Source organism: Semicossyphus pulcher, unplaced genomic scaffold (assembly GCF_022749685.1).
Source record: "Semicossyphus pulcher isolate SPU_LCO1_2020_fin unplaced genomic scaffold, fSemPul1.0.p SCAF_17, whole genome shotgun sequence".
NCBI lineage: Eukaryota > Metazoa > Chordata > Actinopteri > Labriformes > Labridae > Semicossyphus > Semicossyphus pulcher.
This window is the reverse complement of record NW_027211681.1, coordinates 24,134,009-24,151,363: the sequence shown is the minus strand read 5'-3', so window position 1 is coordinate 24,151,363 and position 17,355 is coordinate 24,134,009. Positions and strand designations below refer to the sequence as shown.

The following is a 17,355-nucleotide window of genomic DNA, read 5'->3' as shown; positions in this document are numbered from 1 at the left end:
GAGAAGAACAATTAAAAGAGACAAAAAGAAGAGGCACAAACAGAGCTCGGGGAAAACAGAAAGACTGACGGCACTTGGCTCTCCTCTTTAAAGCTGTCACTTCTGCTCCGACGCTTTAGACTCCAAGAAGTTCGGTGGCATCACTTTTCAGTGTTTTTGCTTTTTAATTAAATTCAAATCTTGTTGCCAAATTTGAAAGACTTGTCGTTCTTTAGTGTGAACGCTTCAGACCAAGTGATTTGAAAAGTGCTTACAGCTCAATATTGTGTCGCTGCTTGATTGCAGTTAAGTTGTTTGATGCCAGAATCCAGCGAGAGCTTTGAGCAACGACAGCAAAGTCACAATTCGAAGTAGATTCATTAATTCATTAGGAATAATTGGCAGCAAATTAATCATTTGGAGAATTAATTATAGCTAGAAAACTTGTTTACAAGAAATTTAATATATTATTACAACCAAAATTATTCACTGGGCCTGCTCTCCTATCAAACGTACTTGAAAGAGGCGGTTTCTCTCATAATGTGGAGGAAAATAAGAACCACAGTCACAAGTCTGGCTCAAATGGTCGATTGTTTTTGGGTGGCACGTCCTCATAATGAAGACAAATCAGTAGTGGGCCGTACAGTACTCATTATTCACACATTAATGACTAAATGGATAATAACCACGACCAACACATCCTACAAGCGCTCAGAATGATGAAGATGCAAGAGAAGACACGTTCTTACCAGGCTGCCTTGCAGTATTTTCGGCCTCTCCAGGGCCACGGTGATGCAGTTGAGAAAAATGAAGGCCAGGACCACGTAGTCAAAGAGCTTATGAGCGATGATGGACTGGCAGAGCAGCCTGAACCTGGCAAGACAGAAACTACTTGGTAAGAGTCAAGGGAGACAGGGAGGATATGAGGAGAATGTAAGATTTGACTCAAAAGAGCTGATGATTTTTCAGCACTCTAACTAAAAACTAAAAGCTGTTTCTTAAATATAACCCAATGTCCTGTGGGTGAAGCATAGCTGACACGTTGCAGTAATTTATGTTACTTTATTAGTGTTGGGAATTACGGCTCTTTGAAGGGAGCCAGATGTTATGGCTCCGTTCCTCTCTGAGAGCCGCTCAAATAAAGGCTCATGGTTCGCAAACGTCACAACACTACAAGTGGTCAGACTTGCGAACGTGTCTGCACTATATTCTCCCGAGTCAACACACACGCACATTTAAAATTCTGCGCCTTAAAATTCAAAAGGAAGCAGCAGAATAATGTAGGAACAATTAATTAACATCACTGATTTGCCAATAATTTATGATACAACTCTGTATGACTACAGAGATGTCAACAAAAACATGCTTGGTGGAGGGTTATAATGTCGCTCACCGTCGGCACTATGTTGTGGTGACATGATTCAGGCTGCACGTGATCTAGTGTCGAGGAGATGCAGTTGGAAAAAAGCTGCCTGTGGTAATTCGGCATAAAGGGGTCGTTCAAAAGAATCAGATCAATCGCGAACGTCACAACACTATACTTTATCATATAGCAAAGAGAGCTCCATCCTGCTTAATATAACTTTTAGAGACCTTGACTTAGGCGGTCACCAACATCTGTAACCACACAGAGAGTCAAGATCAAACTCAAACAAACATCTTCTAAGCCACAGTCGTTTCTGTAGCTGTAAACTCAACATTTATTATTATTTATGCTCTAAAAAAGTGCTCTGTATAATCTTTTATTTTGAAATGTTGAATATTTCTCTTCTCCTGGCCTCTAACAATGATCCAAATGAACAATAAAAAACACCCTAAATTGCTGCTGACCAGACAAAGAGGGCTGTTTGCATCCCGTCATCAGAACCACTGGTGTGTGAACTACCTCTGAATAGACACTAACATCCTCGGACACCTGCAGTCTTGTTGTCAGATCATCAGCTCCGGAGACAGTCAAGGCTGTAAGCAGCTCCTGAGTGAATCTCTCACACATCTCATCTTATCTGCCAGCTACACAGGCAACAGAATACACCGTCTGCTGCACCTGCTCTCTGGGTGAGGAAATCAATCGCCTAATCTGACTGCTTCTCCTGCAGACCTGGCAACCCTGCCCCTTTATCTATCGATTCAAGTCTGGCAACCGGGTCCCCTGATATCGATCGTGCCCGGTGGCACCGCTGGCGTCGGCACTTATCGCGCCTGAGACGCACCTCCGGTTGTTGGCTTGTTTCTTCTTCTGTTTGTCTGCTTTTCTCGCTTTAATTTTGCACACACGAACACACACACACATATGCTTACACATACACTCAGCCATACAGCACACCGAGGCATAAACAAGTCATAACGGCACATATGCTCACACTTTCCCACGAGCACATATGCAAAGTCATCCACAAACACATGCAGGAACATGCGACACATCGCTAGCTGAGATATGGCCTGACGCTAGCTCACACACCGCCAACACACACAGCCTTTGCTTGACAGATGGCACCTGCCAGGATGCCAAAACACAGCCCTGGGGCCCGGCTTCCCTTAAGTGGCTATCAGCACGCGGGGAATCGGGTGAGTGAGCGAGTGGATGACTGAGTGATTTTTCTTTCATGTTGCTTTCAGGGGCGTTCCTGACAGCAATGCATCGAATGCTGGGAGAAAACATAATAATACAGACAAACACACAGACACATACACAACTCTGAGCCGGGAGTCAATAATAATGTCTGAAGGAGAAAAAATGCTTTGGAGGAAACGCACAGGGATATCACTTTAACAAGCCCTTTGTGGAACCAGGAGACAGCAGCTTTCTCTCTGCGAACAGACAAATGCTTTTACTACGCGGCTCCCCGTTCGTCAGGTATTATCAGGACAGAGCCGGTTGTGTTTGCTAACATTTGTTTTCAGAGCCACTGGTGTGGTTGGTCCACTCATCTTTCCACACTTGTTTTGTCTGCGCTTGCAGTGCTGATCAAAGAGGCTTGGCAAAAACATTTTGCCCCAGCAAACTTTCATGTTGCTCAGAGGAAGAGCCGACCGTCCACTAATGGCAAGACCGGCAATCCTGAACTCCACCAGTCTGATGTCAGAACATCCTTGGGTAAGATACTGAACCCCAAATTGCTTTTGGGTGCAGACTAGGTGTCTGTGGTGATTTTTGCAGAAAAAATCACAAGCGCCGCCCAGTTAGTGACGCGTTTTCCATCAGCCAGCAGTGGTTGGTCTGCCAGAGAGGGTAGGCGGAGCTAAGCGGCTGCACTTCCGCTCTCTGCAAGTGTTGTGAGTAAACAGTAATCTACTATGGCTGAACAAACTAATAAAAGATGGATGACTACAGATACAACTTCAACAATAAGTGAAAATCCAAAGAAAAAGAAACAAACTCGACGCTCAGATGAAGCAAACACTCTAAAAAGGAAAGCGACCGAGCCAGGAAAATCAGGAGTTACAACCGGAGCCAACCGTGGACGTCACACATGCAGCACTGTCTGGATATCTGGGAAGTGTGCTCCCGCAATTATCGTTTATCACCATAGGTACCGCAAAAGAGAACGAAGCTGAGATCTTCGAGATTACCACTTTAACTGCGATTGCAAATGTTTGTTTCAGATCAACTCAGCTGCACATTGTCAGGTGGGCCATGATCTTACATAAAGCTCAATGAGTTTTACATGTTTCGTGTTTATCAGAAAGACATAAAGGATTTTCGGTGAGTTGATAAATTAGCCATGTTGCACCACATGAGACAAAAATGATTGAGATGTTACTGAGAGAGGTCAAGAGTCAAAATACAATGCTAAGAGAAGTAGCAAAACTGATTCTTTCACAACAGAAAACTGAGCCATGGTTGAATGAATCTTCTGTGTTCTCCCATTAGAAAGAAATCCAGTCTAATGTTTCAACATGTCTCACTGGAATTGTTCACTCACTTGTTCTGAGGGGAGAACAGGTAGATTGACCACTCCTCTCTGGTTTCACACCAGTCGGGCTTGTACACCTCCATCATCTTCTGGACACGGAAACACAAACTCTGAAGGAGACAGGAGGGAGAAGGAAATAGAGAAGAATGGTGGGGGTAAATCACGATTATTTCGGACGATTATTTAAGCTGGTTAAACATGGAACATTTTAACTCTCAGCATGATCAGACTTTTTGATTCAAATGGGTCAACAGCAGCAACAACAACAGTCAGATGACTCTCTAACTCTTATCCCCCTTCTTCCAAAACATAAACATTATGAAATGATTTCAAAGAGATCGGCTGCATGCTTGGGATTTTTCATAAAGTGACGGTAAAAGCACCGCAGAAGTTAAATAAATGGATATCGCTGCTTCGTTCTGACACAAAATCCCATAACATCTATGGTTTACCTTTTTCAATATAATCTCAGCAGATCTGGGACCCAATAAAGAATTCCCCATTCATCCACTGCTAGCAGCATCTCTGAGTGGAGCCCTAAAGCTCCTCTCTCTTAAAGGACAGTAATGAAAAGATACACAACTGTTTATAGAGCTAAAGTCTCTCGTGTAGCAGCTCGCCCCGACAGCAACAACAGAGCACAGTGGCCCCGTATCATCTTGAGAGGTGGTGATTATTTATGGTTGCTGCTTTTATGGTGTTTACTCTTTATGTAGTCGTCTTATTGACTCACATAATCCGTCTCTTCATCCAGGTCGGCTCTGTCTTTGCGTGGATTCACTGCGGGGTAAACTTCAGCTATCAAGTGAGTGTTGGGACCGGGTGTCTTGCCGTTACAGTCCCTGTGGTCCACGCCTAATCCACTACTAACCCCAGACACACCAGTGATCGATCCACCTGCCCCAGAGCCGCTCCTCCTGCCAGTGTCTGCGTGGACAGGCGGGTGGCCTGGGGGCTGTCCGCCTGCCCGGAGCAGCTCTGGGAGCTCCAGGGAAAGAGCCCGGCGATCCCCCCTTCCAGAAAAGTGCCTGGAGAGGAATAGAGGAGGTGGGGGTGGATGATGAGGAGGGAGAGGGTGATGGGAGTGGGGTGGGTGGGAGAGAAGGGACTCCTGCTCGGCGGCGTAGGTGTAGGAGTGAGGGGAGCGGGTGCTCTGCACACGGAGGCTGCCTCCCACCAGAGGAGCCCCACCGAAGCCGTAGCTCCGCCGGCCCAGGCTGTTTGAGCTCGACCTGCATAGGAAAAGTACAATTAAGAGGGATTAAATATACATGAACACTAAATAAAGTATTAATAAAGAGTCAATTTATACAATTTTGCATATTAAGAGTTTAATCATGGAACTAATGAGGACATAAAACAACAGCAAAGGTTGGAGGTTTTCATGTTTATCTATAATTAGGCTCTAATGAAGGTATTAAGAATTAATTTAGGGGATATCTGAAATCAATTGCTGAAAGTAAATCTCATTGTGTACCTGCGGCTCCATGCAGACTGTGGATGGAAAGGGCGCCCCCAGTTGTGGTAGTTTGAACTGCGACCATGACGCTAGAACAGACACACAGCAGGTCCTGTGTTAATCAGCAGTTTGTATCCAGAAGAAACAAATCTATGGAAGCACCGAAGAGCCAAGCAAAGCTGTGGAAAGAGGCTGTTGACTTAGTATATATGTTACCTTTTGTGATGCTGCTCATTAAACTATTCTTGTACACTGTCTAATATCTGATCATTTTGTAATTAAATGCATCGGCAGAATTGTTCCTTTGACTTTAATGTCAAAGTTTTCATAAGCATTAGAAACGACAGCTAAAAACAACATGATTCTCCTATGTGCACAATCCTGGATTAGAAGCAGTTACCAGTGATGGCAGCCTTTGTTGTCACAGTGGGTTGCAATGAATGACCGACAGAATACATGTTATTACCTGGATCTATAATTAAATGTATATATTTATTTGTTAGTGTAATTATTTTGGGGAATTTGGAATGAGACGCACTTTAAAGTGCTAATCTCAAAGATCTCAGTTTCGTTCTCTTTGGCGGCACCTATGGTGATAAACGGTAATTGCAGGAGCACACTTCCCAGATATCCGGACAGTGCTGCATGTGTGACGTCCACGGTTGGCTCCGGTTGTAACTCTTGATTTTCCTCGCCAACGGTCGCTTTCCTTTTTAGACTGTTTGCTTCATCTGAGCGTCGAGTTTGTTTCTTTTTCTTTGGATTTTCAGTTATTGTTGAAGTTGTATCTGTAGTCATCCATCTTTTCTTTGTTTGTTCAGCCATAGTAGATTACTGTTTGCTCGCAACACTTGCAGAGACCGGAAAAGCAGCCGCTTAGCTCCGCCTACCCTCTCTGGCAGACCAACCACTGCTGGCTGATGGAAAACGCGTCACTAACTGGTCGCCACTTGTGATTTTTTTCAGCGAAAGTCGCCACAGACACCCAGTCTGTAATACTGCAAATGCAAAGGCTTTGATCAGTGGGCCACAGGCTCAATCGCCATTGTGTTACCTCATTCGGCGATAGATAGTGACAGACATTTATTCAAATGAAGATCTTTGAGATTATTACTTTAACACGTCATTCCAAATAAAATTGTGTTGTGTAGCACACTTGCAAACTCATCCAAAGAGAACTTGTGATCCAGAATTGATCTTAGAGCGGCCGTAGATGTACTGAAGAGACCATGCCTGCTGCTGTAGGTCAATAATATATTAGTAGACAAATAAAAAAAGGAAATGACTCAACAAATGAAGTATAAACTGTGCTTTTCAAATGGGACTGCAGAGCACTCAGCAGGCTGTCATCAAGTTTAATAAGCAAACCCCTGAGTGCTCACAACACTCAGAGGAACATAACCAGCACTGTTTGTTTCCACGTGTCTAATCCTCTCAACATGACAGACCTAATTACATGATTTACCCTTGGAAACGTACATGTCAGCGGGCTCAAATATACCAGCGAAGCTATGCATCCGTCTCTATAGAAACTGAAGTGAAGCGTGGACGCTACCTGTTAAATAACACCTCGCAGAACTGCACTGCAGACCACTCAAGAGGAACATTGAGTGTGTGTTTGTGTGTGTGTGTGTTTTACACTGCAAATATTACTGTCAGGAGAATTTGTTCCTTACTGTATGGCATAAACCAGAGACATGCTCTGTAGTCAGGCTCCGAGCACACTGTAACTGCAGCAACTTTCTTCTCATGTTAAGTGTAATTAAATGTCAGCGGCTGAATCGAACAACAGTTTATCTCCACATTTCTGTGTATCTCTGCTCTAATGCAACGCGTTGCTGAGCAGGCAGCTTCTTTTCCAGTCAGTGAATACAGCTTATTGTGTTTTAAAATGCTATTGATTTCTGTCTGGGAGCAATTTTGCTGACACTGTTCTGAGGCGAACTTCTGCACTAAGAAGAAATTTTCACCGATCCAGGTTGTGCTCAAAAGAAAAGAGAGGGGAGTGAAGTGATGGAAGGTAACTCGAAGTATGAGAAATAGACTCAAGTTTCAAAAGTGAAGCCGGTGCAAAAGTACCTTAAAGCTGCATTTATTCCTAAAGGCCAATATATTTTATAGAAGTCTATAAGAAAATGACCCTTTTTCTCACTTGATTTATGACCTTGGGAAACAACTCACCATGAGTTTAGGCTGGATTGCTATTTTAAAGTTAAATACAATATGATGTTTATTGTGTCAAATGTGGTTCCAGTTGGAGTAAAACTGAAGATGAGCAGTGTATGCTTGATGGTGTGGTTGTGACTACAACAACCTGTCGACCAGGGTAGAAGTGCTGCGACGCGTGTCCACCCCGACCCTTCTGGCTTTAAAAAACACAAACAAGATGGCGACAGCAGAAATGATAAACCTGAGGGTTCATATCTTCAGTCGACAAACCAGTGGGTGACATCATGTCGCCAACGCCCAATCTTATATACAGTGCAGTCTTTGTCCTAATGAATGATAAAGTCCTTCTGTTCCTCCTTTATCAACCTTAAAAAATATACCATATTATACCACACACACACATTGAAATACACCAAAAATGCTGCGTATTTATACCAGAAATGTACAAAATGCATGTGACAGAAAATAACAATGTCCTTTCATAAAAGCTATCAGTGGAGAATAAATATGTGTTCTGATAAAGTTAAATTTTAGAACTCACTTTTTCCTCAATTGAACCTTCGCTAAGTCCCGCCCCCCTTGGTTACTGTTGCTACGCCTGTCAAGCTTTCACACTGACATGTAAATAGTGTGGCGTTTTCAACTATTAAAGTGGGAGATTGTACAATGTTTAGTTGTGACTCCCGATAACTTTCATAATCTACTATGTTTAAGCCCGCATTGTTAACAAAACTCACTTTTTCATTTTGTTTAAAGCGCGTCAGGATATTGCTCGCATATTGTGGGCTCCTAAAGGCACAACAGGAAACCCCAACAAAATCCTGTACAAGTTTGCAACAACAATGGCACAAATCAAGGGGCTGGACATCTCTCCTCTTGAGTTTTTGGCTTCGATTAAAACTATGACACCCCCCTCTAAAGTTGGAGGATATGCTGTCGGACTCGCAGATTCCATATGCACACCGTTTCTGCATTTCTCCTTGTTCTGAAAGCTTGACAGGACTCCCACACCTTATGGTTGCAACGTAGGATTGGACAGTGGTCGTTAAAGGGAGGGGCTTAGTGAAGGGTAGATTTTTTATGCATCACTGCCCAGATTCCATTGACACATTGCAAAATACTCCCAAGAAAGAGAGACACCCGTTAGACTGATCAGAAAGATGTCATTGTGCTGCAACTCAAGAGAGCGATGCATCCTTCACCCTCAGTTTCAGGTGAAACTGTGAAACAAAGGACTGAAGAACAAACAAACCACCCACCAAACAGATGGAACTGATTCAGATTTCAAAATGTGACTTCATCAAAGAGGAAAAACAGTCAGCTGCTGATAAAACTGCAGGAAAACTTCAGTAAAGATCATGAAACTCTCCATAAGCATCTCGCTTGGTGCTAATTAATGCAGCGCTTCTTATATCAATTAGCTTGAAGCGCTCAGAGAGCAGAGGAGGAGACTTCACAGTGAAGTGGATCTTCCACACCCACTGTGTTTAACATTATAACCTCTGAAGTGTGAGCGCTGCTAAACTCAAAGCTTATCATCTCTCCTCTTTAGTTTCCCTCCCCTTTATCTCCTTCACAATCTCTCTGTCCTCTGGTGCCCTCTCTACTTCTCCCTGTCGCTCCTTTTCTCACTTTCTCTGTGATCGAATAGAAAAGGGGAACAGTCAATTAACACTAGTTGTCATGGCAACAATGTAGAGCTATTTCACTTCCTCTCTCCTATGGTTCAATAGTCACTACACCGAGGAGTTCCTACTGTGTTTGTGTGTTTTACAACAAATGATCAATGTGTTTTCATCTCCGTTACAGGCAGAGCCTGGTATGAATTTATACGCAGCGAGATGAAGTCATTTTTTTTTTTTGTAACCTCCGCCAAGCAGGTTTGTTTGTCTGTCAGCAAGATTATGGAAAACAGCTTAATTTTAATGAGCGGGGCAGCTAGAGCCAAGAAAGTACTCATTACATTTTGGAGAGGAGCTTGATGAGACACACGATCAAGCAATAGTATTGATTAATTTAATTACATTTTTGGAAATATATACAGACAGGGGCGGCACGGAGATGCACTGTGCTTCACAGCTAGAATGTTCCTGGTTGGACATACGGGGCCTTTCTGTGAGGAGGTTCTCCCCGTGCATGCGTGGGTCCTCTCCGGGCACTCCAGCTTCCTCCCACAGTCCAAAGACATGCTCGTCATAATAACTTATTTTGCTTGTTTCATATATATAATTGCCAAATATGTTGTTTTGGTTTGATTAAGATGGTTATTAAAATCTTATTATAAAATGTGTTCAAAGTTTAAAAGCTCATGGCACTTGAAATAATAAGATAATACATTTATGGTAAAACATTATGTTATTAATAACGCCCAGTGGGAGGGGCTTCAAGGTATCAAAGGTGCTGCCTTGGACTTTTTTGTGCCTGCGAGTTTATGTTGAACTCCTGCATTATTTGCTTGTAAATTTTGTGTACAGTATTTTTCCTGTTTTTCACATTTTTTTGTAAATACTCACTGAACTTTGGGAGGCCGGTAAAAATAAATGACACCATCACTGCAATTTTCGGCTACGCCTGTGTTTTTCCCAGTTGTTTGGAGGAGTCTGAGAGAGAACCCCGCTACACAGTGTTAGGCGCATGACTGCTCACCAGAGAGAGGGAGCGTCTCTCCAGGCTGCTCTTGCCCAGGCTCATCACGCTGCTCTTCCTGGACTCGATGGTGAAGCTCCGCCTCTCTGACGAGTAGGACCCCCTGGGCCCCGAGACAGCACCCAGCTCCAGGTGGCCGTTGGGTGTCAGAGTGCAGATCCTCGGGTCTAGACGAAGTTGAAGAGAGAGAGCTGTTAATTAATTTCATCATCAATCTACAATTTGTTGCTTAACCTCTTTCTATCAAGCTGCCTTGATAATATATATTCACCTAGTTATTTCCTATACTTTCCAGAATGACGTGACAACAAGAAGGCAACATGCTTTAATCTGCTGTGGGAGATACAGGTATATGCAGATAGACATCCAGACAACACCACAGTGAGGTTTTTCACACTGAGAAAGTCAAATGTTTATGCAGGTCTGGGGGATTTATAAATAAATGTAAAAATGGCAAACTTTGGAAAGCTCGAGACAGCTTTATGACGTGTTGACAGTTTACAAACGGTTTGCCTTTGTATGCTCCTGTTTATGTAAACCAGCCGTAAAGAAACAGCTGTCTGAGAAAAACTTGACGTTAGAGATTCAGGTACATTAAAAGCTGAAATGATCTAATGTTAAGCAAAGTAGCTAGCATTAGCTCGATACAGCAGAGCATTAGAAACAGAAAGTTTTAGAAAGCCAGCGGTGTTCTCTCAAGCTCGGACCAAAAGATCACAGACACACTGGAACCAATAACACATTCATAATGTCCATAAATTCTGTGTTCACCCTACGTTGGATAGAGTGTTTTTTTTGCTGAAAAAATCCTTGAAATGGTTGGAAATGATGACTCCAAAATTCATCTCATAGTTGAAAATTCAGCGAACGTACCCAAAGAAGAATATGTTACCCTTGGTTCACTTCTTAAGCCTCTTAAGACATATAGAGAGATAAAGGGCAGATCTCAGAGAGAGGTGTAAATGAAGTCTCACTGCCCACACTAAGAAAAGGGAAAGCCAGACAACCAAAGGTAACCCCTCTGTGTTGTCTAAGCACAGTCTGTTTATCACGTATGTCGGAACAAACCGCATGGTTTCATCATTCTGCTTACACACCGCAGAGATCACATCTCCTCGGCAGCAGAAACCCACTCACACTGTATACAAGTGTCTGAACTCATGTTTAATCCTCTCAGAGCTGCGCTGTTGAGAGGAAGGCTGTATGGCTGGAACAGGTTCATTGTGAGCTCTGGATAAAGATAGAGCTCATTCATATTGCACGACTGCTGGCTGTTCTCTGAGCTTTTGCAAGTTTGTAAGCCTTTGGCTCGTACTTCTGTCTTACTTTTGTATTTTCAGGGTTGAGCACATTGAATGAGCCTCACTGGAAAACAAAGACTGCTGGCTTCAATGTGAGATGCAAGCAGATTGCATCTGTGATTTGAATGGTGGCATTAGTGGTGCATCAAACTGAAGACAGAGAAACCAAGGATTTTAGTTTTAAAATCTTAAAATAGAATTGCCCTTAACTGATTATACTTTTCAAACTGTGTTTTTTCACTTCACGCATTCAGCTGAAAATAAAAAAACTAAAAGATTTTCATGATACTTACATATTTGTATTTTATTATGGAAAAGAAAACCTTATTTCTTGATGTGTTTTAACCTGGTTGGACTTTTTTCTAAGATTTTAGAGACGTAGCAGCTTCATCAAATCCAGGACTGTATCCACCTGACACAAAATGTGTAGTTTAATCAGACTTTGCCGTTTAATTTTCATGTTTTACTTTTATCAGCTTCCTCTAGCTCCTGTATCAGCCCACACAAGTCTCATGTTATACACCTGAAATTCCCATTTATCAGTTTTCCATAAGCACCGGACGTTAAACATTTTCAAGCTGGCTACCTTCTTTGTTTCTGCAGTAATGTCATTGTTGTTTTTACTATATTATTTTACCATGTGTAGATTTTTTTCACCTGATATGTGGCTCTTAAAGCTACAGTAGTCAATATAATTTCATAAGAATTTGGTTAAAATAATTGATCGCTGCATTTCAATAACAATATTATTAAAATTAGGTTGATCTGTGACTGGGAGCGCCCGCCCCTCAGTATTTAGTTAGTTAAAAAAATTGTCCAGTCTGAATCAAACAACCAATCACAATTAGTTTTCTATGTAACTCGCCAATCACAGCAACTCTGTACAAACTAGCATCACCCGGCTTCTACGTGACTTGTGTCAACAGCGTGCATGCAGAGGTTGTGTCAGTCAGGAGCTACGGCAACTTGCGGTAAATTTCCCTTTACCTCCTTTGCCGACTACGGCATATACTGCTAAAGAAGCAAAAAGAAGGACGAGCTTGGAGGAGAAAAAAGCTACAAAGAGAGCCTTGAATAAAAAAGAGGGATCAGATGAGTGGGGGTGTAAGGGGCTGAAGAGCCATGCAGAGGTTGCTCTGTTCCTTCTTGACAGGTAACGGTAGCACTAAGCTCCAACACCTAGAGGTAAAAAGGTGGTCCACATCAAGAATCATAACTATAACTTTAGTCGTATCTGAAACTGTTTTCCAGCAATAAAGCGTGATTTTTAGAATAAACAGCATCTCTCTCTCTCTCTCTCTCTCTCTCTCTCTCTCTCCTCGCCTCGGTGCTGCAGAGAGACGCACCACACAACGGCTAAGCACACACCAGATGCATAATGAGCGTGCATGTTTGGTGTCACTTTGGGCCACTTTGAGAAACAAGGCGAGCTAATGTTAGCAGCAGCTCCCACAGATTTCTAACAAGAAACTACTTATTATAAAGTGTTTCTACTAGTTTAAATGACCTTGTTCCTTTGTTGTAGAGAGGAGCAGACCTTTGTGGATGATTCAGGTGCTAGTTAAAACCTTGTAAAGAATGAAAACTGAAGGAATTTTAAGCTAAAAAGAAGCCGAGCAACCATACATAAGGTAGCGGCACCGGGGCTTGCTTTTTAAAGGGAAACTGCTTTATTCAGAGTTCTTACCACTTCAAATCACTGGGTCGGTTAGCTTTGAAGACTAAGAGTCCTCTGTGGATAGTTTAGCTAAACCTTTACAATGAACACTGAAGGGTCATTTTGAGACTCGGCTTTTAAAGTTTACAGCCTGCTTCCTCCTGACTTCAAGTCCTAAATCGTTGACTTTTACAGGGCAGCCCTTATTAAGTCCTAACCCTCATTAGATGGGTCACTTATTTTGAGTGAACTTGAAGCCGATAAAACTGCAGTATAAATGTAGTTTGATTAAGGTTAGATGAAAACATGCCACCAGCTCACCGGACAACTTTATGGAGTCGTGTTTCTCGCTCTCGTCGTAGTTGGACGAGGAGCGGTCGTCATCCGAGTAAGAGCGATTGGCATCTCCCTGGAGACAAAGAGAGGGTGAGAGACAGAGAGAGGCAGACAGAGGATTACACAAAGCTCTCATGCTATAGAGAACTGAGCGTATTCTCCAGTGTGACATCAGTCAAGGGACAGACGGTTTCCCCCAACAACTACAGAACTTATTTGAGGTTATCCAGATGGCTCAGATCTGTTCTTGTATCTGAAGATTAAACCGGGGGAAAAAAACTCTCAAGCTACTGACACACTACTCCAAAAACCCCACAGGAATGGGATGTTCCCCTTCGGTCTTCACAACGGGAAATTCTGTAGTAAATTGGGTCAAAAATCCCCCGTGTGCAGTCGTAGTAGAGACAGCGAGGATAAGCAGAAGAAGGTAAGAGAGTCAGAGGGGGAAAAGGCCGACAACAAGAGAAGGATTGAGGGAGGATGAACGGCAGAGAGACGTAAAAGACTGATGGCTGCGTTTTGTTTTGGCATTTCAAAAAGATCAATCAAAATCCTTGTGATCTGTGTCAGTGTTCCCCCCCTTCAACTCACACATCACAGCTTCACGCTACATGAATATGGTAATGCTCTGATCCGTGTGTGAAACTCAGCTGAGTTACTCAACCGTACTACAATTTTCCAATGATCCATCTGTGAGTTTGACAGCTGAAGGCAGATTGACAGCATCATTTTCCAGTGTTTTCCACTCAGACGGATGGCTTCAGAAATTAGTGTTTAATACTCTATTATTATCTGCTGATACAGCCTCTTATTAACATCATTTTGATCAGACCTGTAATTATTATCTCAACGGTACAAACTGTATTTTATAGCCTTTGCAACACCGACTGCTTTTGCTCAGTGTTCAACCCATTTATAGTATGAACCGCCTTATGGCATACATACACAAGCCTGTACAAGAAGGGTAATGTTGCAATAGAGCTACTTAATTCAGCAATTTTCTTTAACATTTTGGCTTATCTGGGCTGTGGAATGTCAGATTATGTACAAGAAGATGCGACCTGAAGATCATGTTTTTGGCGTAACCAGAGATCACACCAACTGTCGTGGTTTGAGCTTGCTTTTCCGTCTTGGGACCAAGGCATGTGCGATTATTGATAGAGCTTAATCATAGCAGCAAAATTCTGCTCGACTGTTATATGCACTCCCCCCGCTGGTTGTTGGTTTTAATGTTTGTACTCACCCTGTTATCCCTTTCAGGTGTTGCTGATCCACCTGATTTGGAGGAGAGACCATAAAAGGGGGGCGGGAACAACACTAGACTCTAGCTGGAGCTACTCCTTTGTTGATTTGAGTTTTGCTTTATGCATTCTTTACTTCCTTTCTGACGGGACCGATAGTCTAATCTTCGGTTTTATTTATTTGCTAGGGTTTAGTTCTGTTAGGTTTTTGGGAAGAAGGTAAGCACCAGATCCTACAGCCCTTTGTGGGCTTGTCTGAGTGCCTACCTGTTTTTGTTTGGTTTGGCCGGCCTATCAGTATTTGGTTTAGGTGTGTTTGTTTTGAAGTGGGTTGTTTTATGGGTCTTGTGATTTAATAAATAAATTCTTGTTGTTTTTGCAACTACTCTGATTCTTCATTATGTGTGGCCTCTTTGATTTGGAGCCTTTGGTGAGGTCGTAACATCCACAATTTCAGGGTGTCTTTTTGTAAACGGAAGCACAACAATGGGTGGGCCATGGGCGAGACAGAACCCTAAACAGAAAAGTCAGTCGACCAAGTGATGGTTACAGCCGTTTAAAAGTCCACAGCTTTATCCGATGGGAACATTTAAAAAGAGCAACAGGAAGCCCACCAATATCACTGAGCTGAGGCGGTTTTGTAAAGAGGATTGTGCCAAATTCCTTCAAACCAGTGTGTCAAACGTTGATCAAATGTTACAGAAGATATTTGGCTGAAGTTATCTCTGCTCAATGGGTTTACACCAGCGTATGAAATCAAAGGCTGACATAACTTTCACCGTTTCATGTCCATCACAAACACTCCACATGCACAGAGGAACTTTCCATTCCCCGCTCAGCAGTGAAGAAAAATGATTGGCATTCAGCTTTAACAAATAAACCCATTCTTTATACTTGTCTGCTTGGTTTAGTTTATAAGCATATGGTGTTGAGAATTTGAGCGTTTTATTTTTTCTTGCTCTGTGCACTGCATGTCAATCTGCTCAGCTCTGTGAGTGAAAAAAAAACAAATCAGCAGGACACCAAATAAGCCATGGGCTTATTTTAGCTGTGAAGGTCACCTCCAAAGGTTAAAGTCTTTGAGAAACACAGACAGATGGATGTCAGCTGTCCATAAGAGAGGTCGCTTTGCACATTATTATACAAAGATGGATGGAGACGTGCCAAACATAGTAGAACTGTCAAAGTTTTAGAGTTTATGTAAATCAGAGGCTGCTGCAAAAGTTGTTTGATATCAATTCAAAGGGCATGTTTTGGTGTATAAGAATTTTAACAGCACTTCAAGTACATTATTGAAAATAAAAGGATTTGCATTTTCTTGATTGATGTCAGAGGGTAAATCATGTCAGTGATTCCTCTCACTTGATGGAAGTTAATCCATCTTAATAGTCTTACAAGGATAGTGATCAATAAGATCAGCAAACCTAAAATATGTCTCAATCATAACAAGCTCATTTAAAATGTGGACATTACACTTTAACAGGGAAACACGCTTAAACCATGCTGTTTGATGGCTTTTATTAAAGGTCCATTGTCCATTAAGGTAAGCAATGAGTGTCTCACCTCTGCCTGGAATCCTTCAACCAAGATGGCCACCAACAGGTTGAAAAGGACATAGTTCCCAAAGGTCATGAGGGCCACGAAGTAAAGAGCAGCAATTGGCGAAGTTGCTGCCATACCGTTGTATAAAACCGCATTCCAGTCCTCCTGGGTCAGAATCTAAGAGAGTTACAGAGAGAAAGTCACATATTGGGTATCGATAGGCAACTAAAACATTCTATGAACTAAATATCAATGCAAATACACTATACTGAAGCTTACAGAAAGTATACAGCTCCTAGTATGCTTAAAAGATTTCTGAATAAGCAGAAGTTTATATCATTAGAGTTAAAGGTGGTCAGAATTACATGTTTGAATGTTAAGAAATACGTGCAAGTCATCTGCATATAGAGAAATGTTGTTCGTAAGTACAGTCTGTGCCTATGTGAATGTGTGCATGCCTATCCCAACAGTGACATGTTAATTACCTGAAAAACGGTGACAATGGCCCAAAGCAGGGAGTCAAAGTTCTTCCTGTCTGGCACTGTGTCACCAGTCTCCGTCTTCAGACTGAACTTACAGCCAAAGATGTGCATGCCCAGAATACTGCAACACAACAACAAGCCAAACACAATGAAAGTGTATCATCTGCTGCACTTTAACCGACAGTTAAGCTGGGGTCGTTGCAGGTTTTTCTGAAGCGGGATGAACAAGAAGGTACTTTATAGACTCATCACTGGAGAGGCTGTAGATGATTAAGGTTTATCAACTGCTTCCCATTTTACACCATTTTATTACAATGGCTCATGCAACAAAACACTTTCTTGGACAACCAATCATGTTCATACAGTATTGAACTGTGAATATCATTAAAGTATCTGCCGAAACAGACAAACCAATACGACATCACCAAATGCTAAGGGTGCAACGTAGCTGGGATGTGACCTTTTAAGAGAAGCCTTTAGATTTGCACACACCAACTCAAAAGTGTGAACAGTAACTCGGAATACAAGCACAGAAATATCAAAACAAGGGCTTGTACTCGCAAAATGACACAAACTGACAAATTGGTAGACTCAGAGTCCTTTATCCTCACATAAGCTTCAAAATCTCA

The 17,355-nt window shown here is 42.3% G+C and overlaps 1 protein-coding gene across 1 annotated transcript in view; it reads right to left on the bottom strand.

Moving 5' to 3' along the window:
* LOC138595049 (voltage-dependent T-type calcium channel subunit alpha-1I-like) overlaps nucleotides 1–17,355 on the bottom strand; it is a 197,237-nt gene that overhangs the window by 67,493 nt on the left and 112,389 nt on the right. Inside the window, exons 12-19 of the mRNA XM_069666367.1 lie at nucleotides 16,730–16,847; nucleotides 16,266–16,421; nucleotides 13,447–13,534; nucleotides 10,168–10,334; nucleotides 5,371–5,441; nucleotides 4,627–5,125; nucleotides 3,903–4,003; nucleotides 729–852 (exon numbers count right to left, since the gene is read on the bottom strand). Of these exons, the coding sequence (XP_069522468.1) occupies nucleotides 729–852; nucleotides 3,903–4,003; nucleotides 4,627–5,125; nucleotides 5,371–5,441; nucleotides 10,168–10,334; nucleotides 13,447–13,534; nucleotides 16,266–16,421; nucleotides 16,730–16,847 (1,324 nt within the window). The remainder of the gene's footprint in view (nucleotides 1–728; nucleotides 853–3,902; nucleotides 4,004–4,626; nucleotides 5,126–5,370; nucleotides 5,442–10,167; nucleotides 10,335–13,446; nucleotides 13,535–16,265; nucleotides 16,422–16,729; nucleotides 16,848–17,355) is intronic.